The sequence below is a fragment of the Nycticebus coucang genome, chromosome 12 (assembly GCF_027406575.1).
Source record: "Nycticebus coucang isolate mNycCou1 chromosome 12, mNycCou1.pri, whole genome shotgun sequence".
Lineage (NCBI taxonomy): Eukaryota > Metazoa > Chordata > Mammalia > Primates > Lorisidae > Nycticebus > Nycticebus coucang.
The window spans coordinates 10264440-10287029 of record NC_069791.1 but is presented as its reverse complement, the minus strand read 5'-3'; the positions used below and the strand labels follow the sequence as shown (position 1 = coordinate 10287029).

The following is a 22590-nucleotide window of genomic DNA, read 5'->3' as shown; positions in this document are numbered from 1 at the left end:
ACGAAAGTCATGGTCCACACCACGCATCCTTGCCAGGCCCCCTGACCCTCCCTCCCCACTGCTGCCATCATCCTGAGCCAGGGGAGCCAGGGACAGCCAGGTGAGGAGACCCTGGGGTAAGGAGCAAGACTCAGTAAAGAAGCCAGAGGTTTTGTCCTCAGATATTTTTTAATAAATAGACAAAACCCACTAGACTGATACAGCGAACTAAGGTTGGGGAAGGGGGGACTCGGGCGGGAGGAGTCCCTGAGTCAGTGACACAACCTCCTCCCCAACCCTCTAGGCTAAGGCACTTTCAGGGAGACAGGTCCTTGGGGTCCGTTAATACAGGGTGATGGGAAAGGGGGGATTAGGATCCCTTCTCCCCACCTTTGCATCAGGACCTCCCTGCCCCTCTCACCCTACCCCACAGCCCCACCTATCCCTGATTTATGCCCTCTCATCACACAGCAGCCTAAGGGAAAGCTGGGGGGGCAGGAGTTCTCACGGATGGGAGAGGGCTGCACCCCTGAGGAAGCAGATCCTGCCAAATCTTGATGTGACATGAGCAACCCACTCTCCCCTCTTCACCCAGGGAAGGAGCGGAGGGGACCGTAGGCCAGGCTGGGACAGAAGACGCTAGGCAGTGCCTGGCACAGGATGCCCATCAGGGCCCAGCTCGGGGTACCCATCAGCAGCTAGGATGGGGTGTGCGTCGGGGCCCTCCCGCCGGGGGCTGCCCCAGTTGTTCCTCAAGATGGTTCCCGTCTTCTCCTCTTTGAACTGCTGTCGGTCTTCCCGGGGAATCTTCACCGCGTGGTACTGGGGCACGGTGGCCTCGGGGTACTTCGCCCGCTTGAAGAATCCCATCTGTAAGGACACCAGGCCAGGCCATGAAGAGCCATAGGACTGTGGACCCTGGAGCAGACACCAGCACAGCCCAGCTCCTTGCCCTCACCAGCCCTGGCACAGGAAGAACCAGCTGCAACAGAAAGGCCGTGGGCAGTCCCCGAGGCGCCACCATCCATGCTGCACCCCCAGGTTCTCATTCACAGCGAAAGAAAGACCAGGCGGGCGTCTACAGTGCGGGACCAAGGACATCTCCCCAGCCCCTGAAACAGGGTATTTAAGGTGAAAGATCCCCTAAAGGTTTCCACCCATCCAGTCTTCTTTGGAGACCCAGTAGTGTCCCCCAGAACATAAGATCAGAGGAAGAAAATGGCTTCCCAGGGCCCTGCGTACCTGGAACGATGCCTCCCGAGTCACACACACACACACACACACATATGTTCTTGTACACCAAGCAGCATCCCTCTTAGAGCCGGGCCCTGTCATCCATGAATATGGCAGTCTAGGCCCTCCCTAAGTCAGGACCATCCCAGCCCTTACATACCAAGGTGGCAGTGTGCCCCTTGCACACTCACACTTAGGACTGCTCACAACTCCTACATGCTCAGATTGTGTGCCATCTCCTTGCACACTCATCTCTGCACACTCATGCCCATAGAAAAAGGGTGCATAGGGTCTCCCCACAGTCCCCCATGCTCACACAGCCACCCTGCCTGCTGTGCATGCCCCAGGCTGGGCATACTCACCTTCCAGCCTCACCCTCTAGTGTGATTAACCTCGCGCCTCAGTGCCTTAGACACACATCACTCTCATGCAATTGCATTTCTTCGCCCTGCCCATTCCTGATGCCTTGAATGCTGGGAGCTCCACTTCCATACATACATACCCATCCACACACAGATACATGCACACAAACATACACGTGCACATACACAACAGTTACCCCACAGTCCCTGGACCCCCGACTTCCACAGCTGAGGGCTGCACAGCCAGATGGGCCCGGTAATAGTTGGTGGGAAAAGATGAGCTCTGGCTGCTCCGATGGAAGAAACCACACTGGGATGTCGGGGTGGAGGGGACAGAGGAGGCAGAGGATGGGAAGACTGAGGAAGGATGAGGCCCTTCTCTCTGCTCTGGAGCCTGGTCCACTGATGACTCACACTTGCCAAAGGGTGGAGAGGGGGACATTTCTCCACAGAGCCCAAGGACATGCAAAGTTTTGCCTACTCCCCCAAATGTGGCTCAGGGTATGATCTTTGGTGAGGTGTGTGATTTCTTATACTGACTTGTGTGTGTGTGCTCTTTTGTTGAGCCCCAGATACCAACAGGATTCTGTATACAGCTCAGCATGTACAAGAATGGTTGCACATGGAGCCTGGTCTAGGCATGTTCTGAGTTCTGTCCTGGAAGTAGCTCACCACATTTGTGGACCTTCTTGGCCACGGTGACCTTTCCAGGCTTCACTCCCACATCCTAGTTAGATCAGACCGTACTTCCCCGCCTCTGTGACATCCAGAAGGCTCAGCCCCCACTGCATCCCCCATCTCCCCACATCCAGGCCCTGCTACTGCACCTTCCTCTGAGGCCCAGCTCCAGGATTGCCGCTTGTCACGTCTGCCTTCCTCTGAACTCACACTGCATTTTCTTTTCTTTTTTGTTTGAGACAGAGTCTCAAGCTATCGCCCTGGGTTGAGCTGGGTTGAGTGCCATGGCATCATAGCCCACAGCAACCTCCAACTCTTGGGCTCAAACAATTTTCTTGCCTCAGTTTTTCTATCTTTAGTAGAGACGAGGTCTTGCTTTCTGCTCAAGCTTGTCTCGCCTCGGCCTCCCATCACAATGCATTTTCTCAACTCATCATCTTCTGCCTTTTCCTTGACCACAGGCCTACCATTCCCACTACAAAGTCCCTGAAGACAAGATCTGCATCTGACTTATCTTTGAGACATTAAGAGGCCTAATAGGGCGGCGCCTGTGGCTCAAGGAGTAGGGCGCCGGTCCCATATGCTGGAGGTGGCGGGTTCAAACCCAGCCCCGGCCAAAAACCACAAAAAAAAAAAAAAAAAGAGGCCTAATAGAGTTCCTGGCACAGGCAGGGCAGGTGTGTAATGCAGATTGGCTAAATACATGAGGGTGTGGGCAGGTGAGAGAACCTCAGTGCAACTAACAGGCTGCCTGCGGAACCTGGAGGTCTGGCCCCATCGGCCCCACACCACCCCCAGGTCTCACCTTCCACAGGAGCAGCACCAGCAGTGCCAGCACCAGCAGCCCAGCCAAGACAGCCAGGAGGATGACCCACCAGGGGACTCCTTCTGCCACCACAGCCATGGGGTCCAAGTATACCATCACTGGGATCTAGGGAGCAAGGGGTTAAGGAAGCAAGAGCTGGAGGGGGCAGGGAGGAAGAGAGTTCCCCTCACCCCCCAGCCCTGGAGCTCACCACTGTGGAGGCATCTCTGAGCAGCAAGTTCTTGATGGAGGACTTAACCGTGATGTTGGCTCGGACAATCACTTCCAGGGACTTCACAGCAGAGTATTCCTAAAGGGATAGGGACGGAGACCCTCCTGCTGAAGGCTCTCATCTCCCTCCCTCCTGAAATTATCAATGGAATGGTGCCCAACACAGAGGGTATTTCTGCCTGGCTTGTTTTGAGAGTCCAGTTGTATTTGGACAGGCAGGAATCAGGAGAAGTGAGCCCCAAAAGGGCTTTGCGGGGAAAAGCAACCCAAACTGGAGCCCGAGGGGTGTCCTCACCTCCAGAAAGGTGCTATTCCAGAGGCGGCCCCAGACGTGCAGCACGGCCACACGGTTGAACGTGTACAGTGGGCAACTGAACACCACACAGTTGGCTGTGCCCCGAGCGCAGTCCTAGGGATAAGGACAGACAGGGCTCTATGCGGCTCAGCCCTCCCCTGCCAATCCTGCCATCTCTCAAACTCCCCTCCTCCAGGAAATCTTCCCAAACTAACCCCTGGTTCAAAATAGCCACCCACTCCAAATCTGAGCTATTTGGTTTTGAAATGTGTGGGGGACATGACAGCGGCAGGCGGAGCAGCTTCTCCAATTGATGCTCATGTTACCAAATGACAGTCCCATTTGTTGATCACCTACAACTGGCCACTTATACCATTTAAGCTTTACAACAGTCCTACAAGGTGTATCTTACTATCCCCCCATTTCTCAAATAAGAAAATTGAGGCCCACAGAGGCCAGGCAACCTGCCTCAGATCACAGAGCTGGCAAAGCTAATAAGTGGTGGAGCAAATATTTAAACTCAGGTCCACAGTCAGCAAAGCCACACCTGAGCCCAAACTCACTGAAGGGGGAGGAGGCTGTTCCTGGAGCTGCTGGGGCCAAATCCACTGGGCCCAACCACCACCTAACGACACATTTGCCTGACAGTTATGTCATATTCATCACACCACAATCCATATACAGAAGAATGGCTTTGAGAGTGTTTGAATTCTTTGTCATGTTTTATTTTGTCACTTTTGAGCAATTCAAGAATCCTTAGTCAAACTATCTAAAAAAGCAAGGCTTTCTGCCTTAACTGTATATCAAAGAACCTATTTTAGAAATTTATGTTAAGTGAAATAAGCCAGACTCAGAAAAATAAATACTGATCTCACATATATGTGGAATCTAAAATATAGAACTCATAAAAGTAAAGATAAAAGTGGTGGTTACCTAGGACTGGGGGATTTAGCAGTGTTGGGGAGATATTAGTCAAAGGGCATAAAGCTTGGACTTATTCAGAAATAGTAAGTTCAAGAGATCTATTATATAATAGGACGACTGTGGTTAGTAGCAATATATTATATACTTGAAAATCACTAAGAGAATAGATTTAAAGTATTCTCACCACAAAAAATATGTGAGGTTGGTGCATATGTTAATTAGCTCAATCTAGTCATTCCACAGTGTAGACTATGTCAAAACATCACGTTGTATGTGATAAATGTATACAGTTTTTGTCAGCTTAAAAAAATAAGTTTTAAAATTTCAAAGTTCTTATTAAAAAGGGAGGCCTCTCAAAGGAAATCAGTCGTGTGGAGAGGGCAGGACCACTCAGGCCGCAGAGCAACAGCAATGACACAGGTTCCTACACCCGATTCGCGCCACACTCTCTGGGGAGTGGTGTGCTGGGGCCCCAGAGGAAAGGGAGCCGGCCCCAGAGGGCCCAGCTGCTTGCATGCCCCTGCCACAGTCTCCTGGTTCTGTTGTCCAGGCTAGAAATGCAATGGAGTCATCATAGCTTACTAAAACCTTAAATTCCTGGGCTCCAGCCATCCCCCTGCCTCAGCCTCCTAAGTAGCCGGGACTACAGGTGTACAGCACCATGCCTGGCTAATTTTTCTATTTTTAGTAGAGATGGGATCTCACTCTTGCTCAGCCTGGTCTTAAACTTCTGCCCTCAAGCAGTCCACCCATCTCAGCTTCCCAGAGTGCTAGGCTTATAGGCATGAGCCACCTTGCCCAGCCAAATGCCCTCCTAATCTCCATCCCCACCACATTCTCACTGCCAGTGCCATCCTGGAAAGGAGGAGCACAGAGCAGGTACCAATTTGCTCTATATTTCCAACTAAAGAGCAAACTCTATGAAGCCAGTAGGAAAGGGAGAAGCAAAACTGCTCAAAAGGGACTTAATGAACCACATACGATATACTGTCACTTTAATTATTAGAACTTTTAAACTCTTCGTGCTTTTGACATTGTGAAAATCAAGCACGTGTCCTGACTCAAATTGACTTTATTTTTTCCCAAGAGTTCGAAAGAACAACAAACAAACCTCAAAATTTGAGGATGGACTAACCCCATCCCATCGCCTATAAGATGTAATGCTTCATAAAAAATGTGAGGAGATGGCGGCACCCGTAGCTCAGTGGGTACCGTGCCAGCCACATACACTGTAGCTGGCAGGTTTGAACCAGGCCTGAGCCAGCTAAAGAAATAATAACAACTGCAACAACAACAACAAAATAGCCAGGCGTTGTGGGGGGCGCCTGTAGTCCCAGCTACTTGGGAGGCTGAGACAAGAGAATTGCTTAAGCCTAAGAGTCTGAGGTTGCTGTGAGCTGTGACACCATGGCATTCTACCCAGGGTGACAGCTTGACTCTGTCTCTAAAATAAAAATAAAAATAAAATAAATAAAATAATGTGAGGAGAATCTGCTTTGGAGTGAGCCCTTTTAGGGGACGGGGTGGACATGTGGCATCTGCCTCCCAGATGCCCCCTCCTAGAGCTGTAATGTGAATTGTCTAATCAACTTGCTCCAGCCATGTGACCATCACACTTCATCACAGGCCACCCTCCCTGGATTCCCACCACCCTGGAGCTCTGTGCTCCCATACATCTTCTGTCATACCACATAGCCCCGTTCTGGCTGCACTGAGTTTCCTCCCCCTCACCAGGGTAATGTTCTTCCTCTTCTCAACAGAGGACACTGGCCACCAGGACGTGCTGGGCTCTGGCTGCTCGTGAGACTCCTGATGCTCTGGCAGCTCCAGCTCCCGCCGCCTCCGATCCCTGCTGTCCACATCCTATATTTCGGAGGGAAGGCCTAGCAAGTGACCCTCCAAACGCAGCAATCCTTTCCTCCCCAGCCTCGCCTCCTGGCCCACACCCCTAACACACTGCCTCCACCCGACGTCGTCCCTCCCAGGGTCTAATCCCCACCTTCCCACCCTCCTATTCCTCTATCCCCCCTCCCTCCTATTCCTCTATCCCCCCACCCGTGTCTAAACCTCACCAGGTGGAGGATGTTGGGCCTCGGGGAACAGAGTCCTTTCTGCCCAGGGCCCTCCAGCTCCACTCGCATGGGGTACAGCAGCCACTTCCCATTGGCAATCTCGTGGGGCCACATGATGTTAAGGAAGGCAGAGCCCAGGGTGTTAAGCGACTGGCCTTGGTTGGAGACCTGTAGATACAAGAGTATGAGGGCCGGGAGCTCAGTTTTCCAGCAGACCTCGCATCTACAGCAATGGAAGTGATAAAGGCGGAGGGCAGGGCCTTGGGAAACAGAATTTCAACAAAGATTCAGGACCCTAAAGCCCACCAGGCACTGTTCTCTCCCCAGACCAAACCCAACAACACCTGGAGGTGTCCTGGAGGTGTGAGGAGAGGCCCCAGCAAGGGCAGAGTTCTAGGAAGAGACATCCACCCGCCCCATGTTCCCAACCCCAGCGGAGAAGCTTCCCTGGGCTTTCACGGCCTCTCAGACCAACAGGTGAGATAGCCAGACAGAAATGACCAGGAAATGGTCACCTGAGACCCCAGCACAAATAGCTGCCCACAACCAGGGTCCAGGTGCATGGCAGAGGCCTTTAACTCACTGGACCACCACAATGCCACACAGTAGAAGAGCCCCAGCCCTTAGGACTTGGCTCAACCTGTCCTCTGTGCCAAAGAGGGCGGGGAACCATGGAGGGGCCACATCCACGACACTTACCGTGACTTCATACTTGACCTTGCTGCCCACATCGCGCTCAGACCGCATGGCTGCCTCACCCCTCACCATCCCAGAGAAGAAGAGTTGCTGGGGAGTGGCCACCCTGGCATGGAGGGGTCAAAACAGGGATGAGGACGGACGTCAGGAGGCCAAGTAAAGCAGAGCCAGCCCAGGGGTGGGAGTGGGGATGCCCCCTCCCTTCCACAGAGGTGCCCACCTGGGCAGGGCTTACCCCGCAATGGACAGTAGCAGCTCAATGAAGACCCGTGCCCGAGTGGAGGTGGGATGCAGCTCCTGCTCACTGATCCTGGCGGGGGAGCAGGGGCAAATGTGGGCAGCAGGCACAGGCACCCACAAAGGGCTCATATGAAACTGATCCAATTGCCCCCACATCACCCCACCTGGCCCCACCAGGCTTACGTGGCCAACAGCAGCCCCACCTCCAGCTCCGTGGTCTCAATGGTGATCCCTGAGGTGCTCAGGATGAGGTAGAAGGTGACCTAAGCCAAGGGTGGAGGGAGATTAGAGTCAGGGGAGGGGCAAGGGCTCAAACAGGGACCCCTCAGATAGAGATATGGGCAGACAAGCCAACCTGGGCACCTCTCTTCATGGGGTTCCCCAGCTCACACTCGACATGGGAGGCATTCTCGTTAGACAGGCAGAGAGGTTTCTCCTGGAGTTGGGGAGAAGAAGGGGTCAGCCTGGGTCGCTGCAGCCCCTCAAGACCCCACCCCACCTACACAGGTCCTCACCGCAGAGTCCAGGGCCCGAACCCCTGAGTAGTGCAGTGAGGCCGGGAGGGTGACCAGGAGCTGGGCCTCATGGGCGTCATCCCCGTCGGCCTGTGGCCTGGCTGGGTCTGAGGGCAGGTTGGTAACCACTAGCTCCAGGCCAAGGACTGGCTGCCCACTCAGTGCAAACAGGGCTGTCATCCCATCCGCATCCCTGGAGAGTCAGACCCACTTGCTTTGATGTTTGGACACTTCCCGCAGTCTGCGCCCGCCTCACCCTGCCCTCATGCCCCGGGCCCCCTGCCTCACACCACCCAAGCCTCGGGTCTCTCCATGCGTGACTGGGAGTCAGGGGACTGCCCTTCTCCTCCCCATTCCACCACTCGCTTCCTGTGCTCAAGTAACTAACCCTCCCTGTAAAATGGGACTGATAATACTAATTTTTACCTCACTGAAGTGTACAGACTATACACTGTCATACGTGCTCTGAGGGACTGCTATTCCTTGCAAGGGCAGTCCTGCGGCCCCGTCACCTCCTCACCTCACAGTCCCCTGAATCATCGGCAGGTCCTCTCTAGCCTTTCACCCTCTTGGCCCCTCCCTCTGCCTAGTCCTTCTGCAGGGACTTCCTTTCACTCCTTGAACTCATGCCCTCCCACCCCAAGTGGTCCCTGCCCCCCTCACATGGGCAGAGGCTGGAATTCCGTGTCGCTGACCCGGGTGCAGAAGCGGGCCCGGACCAGCTGCAGGTTGCTCTGGCACACCTTGTCTTCACCACAGCCTTGCTTCAGGAAGTGGATCTGGGGAGAGATGTGAGGAGGGGTCATTCCTAGGTGGCGGGGCCTATGTCACCAAGGCCCATGGTAGCTGAGAAGATCACAGGATCAAACAGCCTGTGTCCAACTCTCAGATCTGCTGCTTACTAGCTGTGCAATATTGAGCCGGCTGCTTAACACTCTGAGCCCAGCCCTCATCAGTGAAACGATGAAAGTACAACCAGGCTGCAGCAGAGACTAGCACCCTGCGGGGGCTCAACAAGCAAGGTTGGTCTGCAGCTAGACCACGTCCCCCCAGCTCACTTCCAGCAACCAAATTCCAGATTTAGAACATGAAAAGAAATAAAGAGCACCACAGGTGGGCTGGCCAGGGAGTCCTACAAGGAGCTTCACATTGCCCTTCCAGCTGGATGAAGGTGATTGATGGAGCTTGCAGGCCAGACTCCCATCAGCCTGGCCCCCTGAGGGATTACATGGAGCGGGACAGCGCTGGCCCCACTAACTAGGAACATGTGATCGTTGGGTCCCTGGAGATAGGAAGTACTGGGGTAGCACCTGTGATAGAGCTCTGTAAGCTATGAATGGGTGTCACTGCGGACAGGGTGTGATCACGGCCCCTCCCAGATCCCTCTCCTGGGCTAAGCCAGAAGCCAGGCTCACCTCTGCCCGCTGGGTTCTGGGCTGGTGGGCATTGAGGATGGGGGCCACTGGGGGCAGCCCCTGGCCAGGAGCCTGTCGCCGGAGCCGAGGGGTCTGGAGACTATAGGACAAAGTCACCACAATGGCCCGAAGCTTGTCTTTCACATTCTCCTGGGAAGGGGAAAGATTGTTCCTCTCTGGAGCAATTCCCCAGGCCCAGCCCTGCCCAAAGCCCCAGCCAGACCCAGAACTGATTCTGGAACATGGAAGAAAGCTTAGGGAGGTTAAGGAGAGAAGGAAAACTGAGCAATCAAGAAGGAGAAAGATTGTAGTAGGAAAAGGAGGAGGCCAAGGAACTGGGGCTTTGAGGATCAGCTGTGACAATGGGAGTTGCCATCACCACCTCCAGGGAGTGCAGATGCAGAGGGCAGTGGGTGAGGAGGAGGTGAGCTCAGAAGAGAAGCTTTCCAAAGTCTAGAGCAGTGACTTTTCAACCGGGGTACCACAGCACACTAGTGTGCCATGAGAGGATCTTTGGTGTGCCTCAAAAATTTTAAACATCATTAAATTAATTTCCAGAGAAGTTGTGAGGTAAAAAAAGGTTGGAAAACACTGGTCTAGATCTTCAAATGAGCCACAAGTATGATCGGGAAGAAGAAGCTACAAGGAATCAAGGAACAGAGATCATGCCATGACAATGATCCTCAGAGGCCAAGGAGTCAGGGTCCACCTGTAGCTGGAACATGGTGTCTCCACAGGCTCGGTCATGCTGGTGCTTTAGCCACACCGTGCCTGAGGCCTGATGCTTGGGGTCATTTGGGCTACGGCTCAGGAAGGTCACACGGGGGACCTGGCCCCGGAGTCTCCGGTCTGTGTCCCCGTCTAACACATAATCCAGGGCTGGAACATGTTGGGAGAAGAGGGGAGCCAGTGAGCTGCGGAACTGCTCCAGCTGACCCCATCCCCAAAGTTTTCTTCTCTCCACTTTGGAGGGACACGTCCTGGAAACCCAATGGGGTGAGCAGTGGGTAGGGGACCTCACTCACCCACAATAGGGCTGTAGCTGCTGGGGGTCGCAATGTAACTGAAACAGATCCTTAGGTCCACACTATGGGTCGAAGGGTGGCTCCTGAGTGAGTCAGAAGAGGGAGGGGCCAAGGCCCAAAACCCCACCCCACCCATTCCCAACACAGCCCCAGCCTCCAGCCCCCTGGGGAAAGAAAGGGAGAACACGGACGGGGGGACCAGGCCAGAGCACTTCACCCGCCCTCCCCTCAGATCCCATCTCACCAGACCGAGTGGCCACCAGGGCAGTTGGGCTGCTCTAGGTCAATGGCTCGTGGAGCAATAAAGACCTCATGGGAGACATGGAGGACAGGTCTGGCCCTGGGGAAGTGGGGGCCAAGGGCAAAAGAAATGTGAGAATGTGAGCCTGGGAAACACTTCAGCATCAGATTTGGCACTGGAGTAGGGTCAGAGTCACAGGCGGGCTCATGGCCTCACCTCCAGAAGAGAAGGCAGAGAAGAGGGAGGAACTCACCTAAAGAGCACAGCGGTGTCGGCCAGAGAGCCCACCAGCAGGTCAGGATAATGGTTCCCATCGACATCCAGACCACCTGAGAGTGAGTAGCCAAAGCTCCGGACGCCCACGGCCTCACCCTCCAGCACCTGTGGGACCAGCTCTCAGCCTCCCCAGCCTCTGCCTGCCCCCATTCCAACACATCCATCCCCCAGCCCCACGACTCCCCTCACCTGTGAAGGCTTGGTGACAACCCCCAGGCTGCTCCCATGGTAGATAAAGACCTTCCCATCCCCATCAAAGGGAGCACCCACAGCAATATCTGTAGGGCGTGGGGAAAAGGCAATCACTGGCTGGGGATGGCAGCTCTCAACTTTCTCTCAGTCACTCAGTCCTATTTTATTGAAAGGATACTAAATCCAGGCACCTCACAAACATCCTGTTTAATTCTCTCAGCTCCTCCCCAAAGGTTGCTAGCTCAAAAAGGGAACACAACCTGTCCAAGGTCAGGAAGCTAGGAAATAGTAAAGCTCAGAGGTAAGCTCCTTCCAGGTTCCTGCTCTCCCTGAGCCCTCTGAAGACCATCCCTGCCCAGCTCCCTCCCTCCACTGAGCCTTTTCAGTTCCCAAGCACACCTGAGAAGCCATCTTGGTTGAGGTCCCCCAGGACAGCCAGGCTGATCCCAAACATTGAGTCGGGCGAGCCACAGAGCCGGAGAGGGGAGATCCCAGCCCAGTGACCGCCCTGGTTCAGGTACACATATACAGCACCCCCCAGCTCTTCTTGGCGCTCAAAGAAGTAGGGGGCACCCACTATCAGGTCTGGCCAGCTATGGAGAGAGAGAGACAGTCAGAGCAGGGTCCTCCTGGCCAAAGAGCCAGAAGGAGATGCCAGAGGCCACCCCCTGGCTCCTGGACCCAGCCCCCATCCCAGGCTGCACTCCCCCCAACCGTGCCCACTCACCCATCATTGTTGAGATCGGCCACAGCCAGAGAGTAGCCAAAGCCAGAGGTCAGGTGCTCCCCAGACAGCATAACTTCAGGCACCAGGCGACTGGCACTGTCCTTGCGCAGAATGACCACAGCACCCTTGTGGTTGGCACGGGGGGCCCCTGCCACAAAGCTCAGCTCTTCTGCACGCACCAGACCCTTCCCAGAGTCGATGGAGAAACCTAGGTGGGAGGGTGATTTACCAGTAAGTGTCTTGTAAGACTCAGAAGCCAGGATGTGCTACAGCTCCCCCCACGGCTACAGGCCCAGAGCCAAAAGGAGAAGGTGCCCACAAGTCATCAGCACCACAGCTGGACCAGGGGCCCAGCACTCCCCACACCACCAGGCCAGAGACAAGTTTGGCATAAGTGAGGTCAGCCTCAGGGACTGGGCTGGAGAGAAAAAGGCCATGACTGAGAAGGCCAGGAGGCTGGGCAGGAGCTGAGCCAAGGCCCCCCATGCCCATACCCAGCAACTTAGAGGAGTGGCTGGTCCCTCTCCCATCTACATACCCTAAGAAGCCCCAATTCCATCCAATGCACCCTTTTTGTCCCCTCTCCCACCATCCTGGCAGGGAGAAGAATCTTCACGTGGATGAGAGGAGACAAAGGGAGTAAGGAAAACTCACTTCACCCAAACATCTCCCAGGTTTTGTTCCCTCCTCTGCGGAGGGGTGCAGGTGAGACAACAAGAGGGACTTACCAACAACACCAGACCTTTCTCCAGCATGTGCCTACCATCCATCCCTCAGGGAAAGTCCCCCAGAAGTCAAGACCCTCCTTCACAGGATAGCCTCATCCCTGGCCCCCTCACTGCACCTGGATCTTCCCCCATGGAGACTCCCCACTCACAGCCCTGAGTCTATCACCCTTGCCTCCTCTTGTCAGGCCTGGTCACTAGACTCTGGTCTTCTCTAATTTGGGCCCAATATGCAATTCCCTGGGTGTGTGTTGGAGGCCAAGGACTACAGGGCAGGAAAGGATGCATTCCCTGGGGGAGGGGAGAGGCCAGGGCCATCCCCCCGGGCCCAGGAGGTGGGAGCTTACAAACCTAAGTAGCTATTCAGGGCCAAGTCTCTGGCTGGTCCTGGAAGCCGGTCAGCAGGGTCCAAAGTTTTATACACCAGCTGGTCAGGGTCTGAGCTATCAATGTTGGTCACAAAAAGCAACCCTGTGCGGGGAGGGAGGTGGAGGGACACACCAGGAAAGGGACATCCAGAGGAGGGACCACAGAGTAGAGAGACAGAAAGGCCAGAAGGAGAAGGTGGCAGAGGAAAAGGTAAAAAAAGAAAATGAGAAAGACAGAAAGACCAGAGAGATAGGAGTCGGAGACAGAAAGGCAGAAAGAGAAGGGGGAGAGACCGACAGAGACAGAAGGACGGGAGTGCGGAGAGGGAGGACGAGAGAGAGGAGCACAGGGTTAGAGCAGCTCTGGGCCAGGGAGGGGTCCCTACCAAAGTAGCTGTTGGCAGGGACTGGGATGAGACGGGGGTCCTGCTCCTTCTCACCCCCCGCCTCGTAGGGCCCGTCGTCCAGGTGTGCCAGGTCCGCTGAGCTCTGCACACAGAGCTCCACCCTGGCTGTGCCTGCAAGGACAGTCCTGTTAGTGCCCACGGCTGGGAGCAAGGAGCAGCCCTCAGATCGGACACTGAATTACACAGGCACAGAGGGAAGTCCCTTTCCAGCCCTACGTCCACCCCCTCCCCAGGCTAAGCTTCCCAGGGCCTCCCAGACTTGACATCACACTCACCAGAAGTTGGCTCAGCCAGCAGCACCGTGCAAAGATGGAAATGGCAGTGATGAGGTGTGGGCTGGTGTGCTGGAGCATGCAGGCCTAGCTGGGTGGACCAGACCAGTGTGCATAGGGGCTCATGCCAGCATGTGAGGGACACTTGCCATGCAAGGGAGAGGACGTACCGCCATTCATGTGTGTGCTAGCGCAATGTTGGTGGAGGGCATGGCAGTGCCCCCAGGCTATATGGCGGTGACTGCGTGGTTGTGCTTGGCCATGTGCTACCCCCAATCCTGTCTCTGGGGAAGGAGGTTTTAGTTCCCTTCTCCCCTCCTTGAGGAGCGACTCACCCTTCCAATTGTAGGTGCCTGGGGCCCCAAAGAGAAGGTAGTGGTTGTCAGGGGAGAAGGCGGCAGCTGTGCCCTGCTGGCAGAATCCAAATTGTTCGTGGCCTTGGGGGCGCCCCTCACAGAACTTCCATTCTCCACCATCCAACTCGTCGTGGATTGCCAGGTCCTGGCTCAGCACGAAACAGCGACCAATCACGTCCCGTGTCTCCAGGATCTGGTCCACTCGCTGCCTTGCCTCATACAGGTGTGCACAGGTCTGTGAGAGGAAGGGATGAGGGGCTAGGGACCTGCCTGAGGCATGCTGCCCAGGTGCAGACATTTGGCAGACATGGTACATGTGCGTACACACACACGCACACACACACCTATGCTGGTGTCAAGCACCACAGCCAATGTTAGGCAGCATCCCTTCCACACCCTCGAAGGAAGACATCCTTGTTCCACACATCCTGCCTGGGCACAGACTTTACTAAGCCAGCACACAGGATGCGTGACTCCCCCATCATGTGTCAGGCCTCCAAAATGCACTTGGTCCTGTCCCTGGCCTTCTTTAAAGGCCATCACCTCATCTGCAAAGAACTTCCCCACTCCACTCTCCAAGTGCTACCTATTCTTTTTTTTTTTTTTAATTAAGTCAAATACACATAGATCATGAATATATTTATGCATATGTGGGGTACAATGTGTTGTTTTTTTCATACAATCTGACATGGTTAGATCAAACCAATCAACATAGCTTTCATCTCATTTACTTGATTATTGTGCTAAGACATTTATGTTCTACACTTGATTTGACTTGTACCCTTGTCATATGCTCCTTAGGTGTTACCCATTCTTAAAAGCCTGTTTCAGCTCAACGCCTGTAGCTCAGCAGCTAGAGCGCCAACCACATACACTGGAGCTGTGGGGTTCGAACCCAGCCCAGGCCTGCAACAATGACAAGTTTATTTGAGGTTGCTATGAGCTATGACGCCATGGCACTCTACCAAAGACAACAAAGTGAGACTATGTCTCAAAAAAAAAAAAAAAAAGCCTGCTTCAAATCATCCCACCTGCACCAGTCTCCCTACACTCCTCCTTTGGACTATTATACACTCAAGACTAAACCAGTCACTTCACAGTAACCATTCTCTGCCCCATAGCAATGTGTGTTGGTAATTGTGTGTCCATGATGTTAGTAAAAGATATAAAAAGAGAAAAACAGGGCGGCGCCTGTGGCTCAATGAGTAGGGCGCCGGCCCCATATGCTGAGGGTGGTGGGTTCAAACCTAGCCCCGGCCAAACTGCAACAGAAAAATAGCCAGGCGTTGTGGCGGGCGCCTGTAGTCCCAGCTGCTCGGGAGGCTGAGGCAAGAGAATCGCGTTAAGGCCAAGAGTTAGAGGTTGCTGTGAGTCGTGTGACACCACGGCACTCTACCGAGGGCGGTACGTGAGACTCTGTCTCTACAGAAAATAAATAAATAAATAAAAAGAGAAAAACAGAGAGACATGTTTCACAGTTTTTGGGGGTTTTTTTAGAGACAAGAGTCTCACTGTGTCACCCTTGGTAGAGTGCCATGGCATCACAGCTCACAGCAACCTCCAGCTCTTGGGCTTAGGTGATTCTCTCGCCTCAGCCTCCTGAGTAGCTGGGACTACAGGCACCCACCATAAAGCCCAGCTACTTTTTTGTTGCAGTTTGGCCGGGGCCACGTTCAGACAGGCCACCCTCGGTATATGGGGCCTGCGCCCGCCTCACTGAGCCAAAGGCACTGCCCTTCTTTTTTTTTTTTTCCTGAAACAGTCTTACTATGTCACCCTCGGTAGAGTGCCATGGTGTCACAGCTCACAGCAACCTCAACTCTTGAGCTTAAGCAATTCTCTTGCCTCGGCCTCCTAAGTATTTGGGACTACAGGTACCTGCCATAACACTCGGCTATTTTTTTTTTGTTTTGTTTTGTTGTAGCTTGTTATTGTTGTTTGTTCAAACTTGCCAGCCCCAGTGTATGTGGGCGGCACCCTAGCCGCTGAGCTACAAGCACCAAACGGTTTTTTATTCGTTTGTTTGTTCGTTTTTCTTGAAACAGTCTACTCTCGCCCTGGGTAGAGTGCCATGGCGTCATAGCTCACAGCAACCTCCAACTCTTGGACTCAAGCGATCCTGTTGCCTCAGTTTTTCTATTTTAGTAGAGACGAGGCCTAGATTTTTTGCTCAGGCTGGTCTTGAACTCGTGAGCTCAAGCAATCCACCTGTCTGGGCCTCTCAGAATGCTAGGATTAGAGGTGTGAGCCACAGTGCCTGGCCTGTTTCACAATTTTTAAATTTTTTTTTAATTTTTATTTTTTGTAGAGACAGGACCTCTAGATGTTGCCCAGACTGGTCTTAAACTCCTGAACTCAAACAATCCTCCCATCTCAGCCTCCCAAAGTGCTAGGATTACAAGTATAAATCCATGGTGCTGAGCCACTCACACTTTTCTTTTTCTTTTTTCACTCACACTTTTCGATAACTAGTCGACATCCTGAGAAATCCCACCATGTGCCAAACTCGCATTCTGTAAGCACACCTGTGCATATGTACACACACGCGCATGTGCACACACGACACCTTGCGTTCAGTCATGAGGAGTAGTACTCACAACAATCTTGCCCCCAGGCCCCTGGCTCCGAACACTGACTCCCAACCACTGGTTCTCCTTGCTTTCCTTTTGCACATCAGCTGGAGACAGGACACTGAGAATTAGGGGAGAGAAAAGGAGGCCAAGTCCTCTCCTCCCCCCTCACAGGCTTCCCCCCACTCTCCCTGTGCAGGGGCTCACCTCCCTGGTCAATGTCCACTCTGTAGCAGTCAGTCTCCTCCAGGCTCACCGGGCAAGCGAACAGGCCTCCAGTGCGATTCGCCTGCTGCCCAGGAAGAGCCAGAGCCTGGGGAGCACCCACCAGCAGCCTGCAAGACGGGGCAGGGGCAGGAGTTCAAGGACAGAGTGGTCAGACTGCCATGGACCTGCCCATACCCAACCGCTCAACACCAAAAAGAGTGTTCAAGGACTAAAGAAAAGGGAGGGTGGAGTCACTTTCCTCAAATTCTGGCAAGGACAATTAACCATGTGATCACCCCATTACACAGGCATACACTCTCTGGATGAGGGCCTGACACATATGATATATTCACAAATACACAGACACACCAACCCCAGCAGCCAAGCCAGCACTGTTAGTTTGAAAGAACCGCCTGTTCCCAGCACCTGTTCCTGACCAGGCCTTCCCTACCAACTCCTTGGCCCCATCCCCAAGCTCTGCTCTCCTCTTCAGCCAGTTGAAACCCTTCCAGAAATGCCAAGAATGCTGGGAGCAAAAGTAACAGGGACCCAAACTGGCAGTGCGGCTCAGGGACTAGCTTCGGAGGCCAGGCAAGAGGCTGGGTATAGACCTACCCTCCTCGGGGCCCAACAAAGACCCCCCCACCCCCAGCAATTGAGCCAGCCTACCATCCTATCAGTCACTCCGGCTGGCACAGAGGTAGGGACAAATTTCTCATTCTGTCTCCAGTCCTACCCCTATTCTCCTCCCCACACCCTGAATACCCGTGCCTATCCTTCCTTCTCCTCCCTATGCCCATGATCTTCTCCTCGCCTCCCACCCCCACCCCCACCCAGTCTTCTCTCCCGCCTCCCCCACAGACACTTTCCCAGCTACAACGTTCTTGGCAGGACAATTTTCCATGATGACAGCCAAGGCATCTTCCCCAGGGGAGGACTGTGCTGGGAATGGAGGCTGCCTGGGTCCCTTGGGGCTGAATCCCCAGGCCAGGAGTGAAGGTAGGGGTGAGGTGAGGTGACTGACACCCAGCTGGCTATCTGGGTCCTCTCTTTGCAGAAGGAGAGACTCAACAGTGACATCGGGACAAACTTCAAGGTCTCTAACCCACACTCTTCTCCATCTCCCTTCTAGGGGGGAAAGGCTCACACTGTGTTGGGCAACGTTGTAGACTGGCATCTGTGGGGCACTATGCCAGATGCCACAGGGTGGAAGGGGAGGGCACAAAGCCATTCTCCCATCCAACAACTCCACCTCATCTCTTAGCAGCTGTCATCCCGTGTCAGAGGCAGTGTCAAGAGAGTGAAGGGGGAAGGGGAGGCGGTAGGGAAGAGAACTGACATTTGGCCTTCATTTAACAGCTATTTATTGAGATCCTATATGCCAAGCCCTGAGTCAGGTACTGGTGAGTCAAGGAAATAATATTTACTCAGCACCTACTCAGAGTTAGGCTCTAGGCTAGACATCAGGGATGTTAGGAGCTAATATTTATCACTGTCCACCAGTGTGCCAGGCACCAGGCTAGACAAGTCACATGCCTTCTCTCATTTAGTTTTCACAACAATCCTATGAGATAAGGATTCTTTTCTTGTCTTTCAGATGAAGAAACTCACTCAAAGACATTAAATAACAATCTGGGATTCCGCCTAAATCCACATCTGCCTAACTCCAAAACTTTGTCAGTCCACCTAATGACTGGCCCATCTCTAGAACACAGACCCCCACTCCAGGAAAGGAAAAAGAAAGGGTAGGGAAGAGTATCCCAAGCAGAAAAGAAAACTCGGTGACATGGCCCTGTGCAAACAAATGCTAACCTTCACACACGCCAGCAGTGCCCTCAACCCCTGAGCACAGATGGGGCTGTCTCTTGGAGGACTGGGATCTTATTCATCTTTGTGCTTGCCCCATACAACATGTCACCCATACTTTACGTGGACCCACAGAGACACCCACTGCCTCAGCTGGTCAGTGCACAGCTGGGCACGCAAGGAAGCTCCATCTCCCCTCACAGAGGCCAAAAGTAGAGAAAAGGGGAGGGGCCCATGTGGAGGAAAGAAGCTGTGTGCATAGGTGTGCCCAGCTCTGCTCTAGGTCCAGCCAGAGTCTAGCCAACCTTCCTGGGAACAAAGCACCCACACACAGCCTCTCCAGTCCCTCCACCTCTGCCCCAGCCACACACTCCTTCCTGGCTTCATCCCATGAGCATCAGCGACCCCAGGCCTCCAGGTAGAACAGTAGCCACACTGCAGGGAGAAAATCAAAAAGTATTGGCAGCTGAGGGCAGTGGTAGGCCTGGGAGCCCAGCTAAGTGGAGACAAAGCAGCAGCCCACCGCCGCTGCACTGGCTGACTCTCCACACCCTCCAGGGCTCTGGCCCTTTCTGACCCCTGATAATCTGGGTGGCCCTCTAAGGAGGGTGCTTGGCCTGGAAGGTTGGCTCAGCCTGAGAGGCCCTCCAGCCAAGCTCTGGATCCAGGATGGCTGCAAGGCACTCAGGCTGCTCTCTAGCTCTGGGAATCACAGTACAAGAACAACAGTACTACTGACACTTTCACAGCGCTGGCTGTGGCTGTGCACTATTCTGAGCTTTTCACACATGGTGAGAACTCTCACATTTCACATATGTGTGGTAGTACTATTGTTTATCTCCATTTTACAACTGAAGGTAATAAATGAGGCCAAAACTACAGAGCAAAGTAAAGTTAGACCTCAAAGTCTTATCCCAGAGCTAAACTGAAAGCCATCAAAACAGGTGAGAACGTGTTTCTAGGAGTGATGCTGAGACAGGTGACCGGCTAGGGACTGAGTAGATACCTGACCTCCCACCAGCCGCCAAGCAACAGAGCACCCCCTGGTGGAGCAGAAGCAGGGTTAGGTAGTCACACCCCCCTGGGAATGCCCCCAGCTTGGCTCTGGGAGACAGAATCGGGGGCCACCTTCAGAGAGGAGTGGGAAATGACAAGAGATCAAGCTATTAAAAATAACCTAGAATTTGCCTGGAAATAGCTCAGAGAGTTCAGCATGTCCTAAAAAGGCCTCCAGTCCTGGAACTCTGGCAGATGGGAGAAGGAGGGAGGAAAGGAGGGAACAAGGATGAGGGAGGAAGCATATGGCAGAGAGAAGAGAAGGTGAAGTCAGTTGCTTTCTATCTCCCCCAAAGTTTTTGGGACTACTCACCCAGCTACTAGATGATAGGGATAATTCAAGAAGAAGGATTCGAGCTAGCCCCCACTCCCTGCAGACGAGGAGAAATGAGCTCTGCCCCTGGTCCCTGCCCCCATCCAATAGTAGGGGGATAGACAGTCCCAGCGGACAGCATTGATCCCTATAATGGACACTTAACGTGACTTAGGCACTGGATGGAGAGAGAAAAGCCCCCCGGCAGAAGCAGGTGGGAAGCTTTCTTCCCCTTGCCTCTCTTTTTACAATTGCATGTGTTGGAAGAGTGAAGGGTACAGGAAGCATGACCAGTCACAGGCCTCACACAAATGTGCATCCGTCTCCCATGGGTCCCGAACTGATAAGAAAAGAACTAGAACCATTCTCTGCCCCCTCGCTCCTCCCTCCCTTTTGCTACTGCTGAGATTCCTGGAGTTGGAAATCTCCTCAGCAGGAGGAAGGAGAGCAGCCTGGCCAGCATCCTTCCTGGATCTCCCTGTGCTACTGGTGCTGCTACTATTAAGACTCCAGAGGCTTGGTTTTCTGCCATTCCCTATCTCCAAACCACCTATGTCAGGTTGCCAGACCCTCCACAGTTCTCTCTCAATCTTCTGGTGGTCCCAAGTGTCTCCCCTGGCCTCCCAGTGTCCTGCTGTCCTCATCCCATCCCACAGCAGAAAGCTATTTCTTCATCCCTCCCATAGTACCCTCAATCTCTCTGTCCTTTCCCTCTCCTGGTGTCCTAAGCAGAGACAGGCTGGTCGGTCTCCTTCTCTGGGGGAATTCAGCCCTGAGAGGAAGGCGAGCCAGTCAGAGACCCTGGAGCTGGAGCAAGGATAGAAGTTGGGAGCAAAAAAGGACATAATTCCCTGCCAAGACCAGAACCTTGGTCTCCAACTCATCCTCAAAGCAAAATCCTAGGTCTCCGGCCTGGGGGTGACTCTCCAGACCACCCAAGGCAGATGAGGCAAGGATCCAGGTCGGGACATAGTTGTTTGTGGGCAGTCTAAGTCTTGATGGGGCTGGAAGATTGAAAAGTGTCCAGGGAGCGCGGAAGGGGTTTATCTGTGGCTCGGGCATGGGGACTTCGGGCGGGTGCGGTGACTCACCAGCTCTGGGGTCGGGGCTGTAACTGCCGGTGCAGGGCCACAGAGAAGCCGAAAAGGCTGCCCGGCTCGCCCTCCTTGCGCAAGGCGCCCATCACGTCCAGATTGAAGGCGACGGTCCGTGAGAAGAGCAGTCCGGCGAGCAGGCAGCCTAGAAGGTGGCAAATCCCAGAGGCTCCCCCAGGATCGCGGCTCCGAGTCCCGGCCATGGGACCAACCCCGCGCGCTCCCTCTGCGAGTGCAAGTAAATTCTCCCGCGCCCCGACCCCAGGCCTCCCCAGGCACCGCTCCGAAGTGTCGCTGGTCTTTCAGGGGTCTCCCGATCTCACGCCCCTCCAGCCCTCCCGCTCCCGCCGGCCGCCTCCAGCCAAGGCAACCTCGGCAGCCGCCGCTCGGGCGCACACTGGGGCTCCCGCCTCCTCTCCCCGGGCGCCGCCCAGGCCCCGCCCTCGGCCCCACCCCTGGGTCCGGCGGCAGGTGGAGGCCCGAGCGCGTCGCCCCGGGATGCCCGGGCTGGCGGCTCTGGGCGGGACCTCTCCTTGCTCCCCACAAGGGGCGAGAGGCGGAGGGGGCGCCTGGGAAAGCCGAGGGGGAGAGGAGGGGCCGAGAAAGAGGAAGGAAGGTAGGAGAGGAGAAGTGCTGGGAGCAGGGATGAGCGGATAGAAAGGAGAGGAGACAAACGCGGAGAGGTGCGGTCCCTTGGTGCTCTGTCCTCGAGGTCACACCGAACAGCCCTCAGGCTGTCCGCGTCCGCCCACTGCCCTCCCATCCCATCGCACCCCGGACAACAGAGGCAAGTCCGGCCACGCCAGTTAGCGTTCGAGAGAGCAGAGGAAAAGACAGAGACGCGAAGAGAGAAAATCTCAGGAGGTGTGGGGAGGAGGACAGCCGGAGAAACCCGGGAGGACGAAGAGGGAGAAGGGAGGGTAAAAGTTTGATCAACAAGGGATGGAATGAAGGGAGAAAACCAGAAAAAACGACTGAGGGTGAGACCGGAAGAGCAAATCAAGCTGAGCAGGGGGGATGGGAGTGTAAAAGAAGGACAAAGATTAAAAAAAAAAAAGGCTGGACCCAAGAGACAGGGATGTAAAGGGTGTCTCCAGCGCCCGGATCCTGAGCAAAATCGTACATTTCCCATCCTTCCAGACGGGAGGAAAGCGAAGGGCCCAGAGTCCGGGGCTGGCTCCCGCAGGATGCGGGTGGGGCGGAGAAGGCATCTCCACAGGGGCCCGATGACCAGCCCCTCTTCCTGTCCCTTTCCTTCAGGCTAGGAGGCTGGGGCATTTTCCTACTTTTTGCTGTTTATAACTCCACTCCAGAAGTGGGGGGCCAGGAGGAGAGAGAGAACATAGTTAGCACTCCAGGAACCTCGCTTGCTCCACTTTCTACTTTCCCCCTTTACTGGTGTCGTCCGTATCCATCCGTCCACCTTTCCCTTCTCTCTGACACAATCTGGTTTTTTCTCATCCCAAATTCTGTTTTTGTCTCTGTCACATTTGGAATCTTTTCTCAGACT

At 54.3% G+C, this 22590-nt stretch overlaps 1 protein-coding gene across 5 annotated transcripts; it reads right to left on the bottom strand.

The window, feature by feature from the left end:
• Positions 1–149: 149 nt before the first annotated feature.
• On the bottom strand, positions 150–21486 carry ITGA7 (integrin subunit alpha 7). Of its 5 annotated transcripts, XM_053554857.1 has the most exons (27): positions 21078–21486; positions 16812–16939; positions 16632–16711; positions 14014–14269; positions 13386–13517; positions 12983–13102; positions 11907–12114; positions 11579–11772; positions 11177–11265; positions 10965–11092; positions 10715–10810; positions 10471–10532; positions 10155–10324; positions 9446–9595; positions 8694–8809; positions 8031–8223; positions 7871–7951; positions 7699–7778; positions 7511–7585; positions 7279–7381; positions 6580–6747; positions 6239–6370; positions 3584–3697; positions 3269–3367; positions 3058–3183; positions 1772–1884; positions 645–849 (listed from the first exon to the last, which is right to left on the bottom strand). In XM_053554857.1, exons 1-27 carry the CDS (start codon positions 21281–21283, stop codon positions 789–791), a joined length of 3480 nt encoding a protein of 1159 aa, XP_053410832.1. In that variant the 5' UTR covers positions 21284–21486; the 3' UTR covers positions 645–788. The 5 variants fall into 5 exon arrangements, with proteins under 5 accessions (XP_053410830.1, XP_053410831.1, XP_053410833.1 ...); XM_053554855.1 differs by lacking the exon at positions 1772–1884 and having other exon boundaries at positions 150–849; positions 21078–21485; XM_053554856.1 differs by lacking the exon at positions 1772–1884 and having other exon boundaries at positions 150–849; positions 13440–13517; positions 21078–21485.
• Between the last annotated feature and the right edge of the window lie 1104 nt (positions 21487–22590).

Excerpts from the sequence above, each read along its gene's own strand:
- ITGA7 (XM_053554855.1), bottom strand. The coding sequence starts at position 21,283 with ATGGCCGGGACTCGGAGCCGCGATCCTGGGGGAGCCTCTGGGATTTGC. Across the intron at positions 7,952-8,030 it reads TTCGGGCCCTGGACTCTGCG|GAGAAACCTCTCTGCCTGTC; the intron begins GTGAGGACCTGT and ends CCCCAACTCCAG. Across the intron at positions 6,371-6,579 it reads GGCCCAACATCCTCCACCTG|GATGTGGACAGCAGGGATCG; the intron begins GTGAGGTTTAGA and ends TCCGAAATATAG.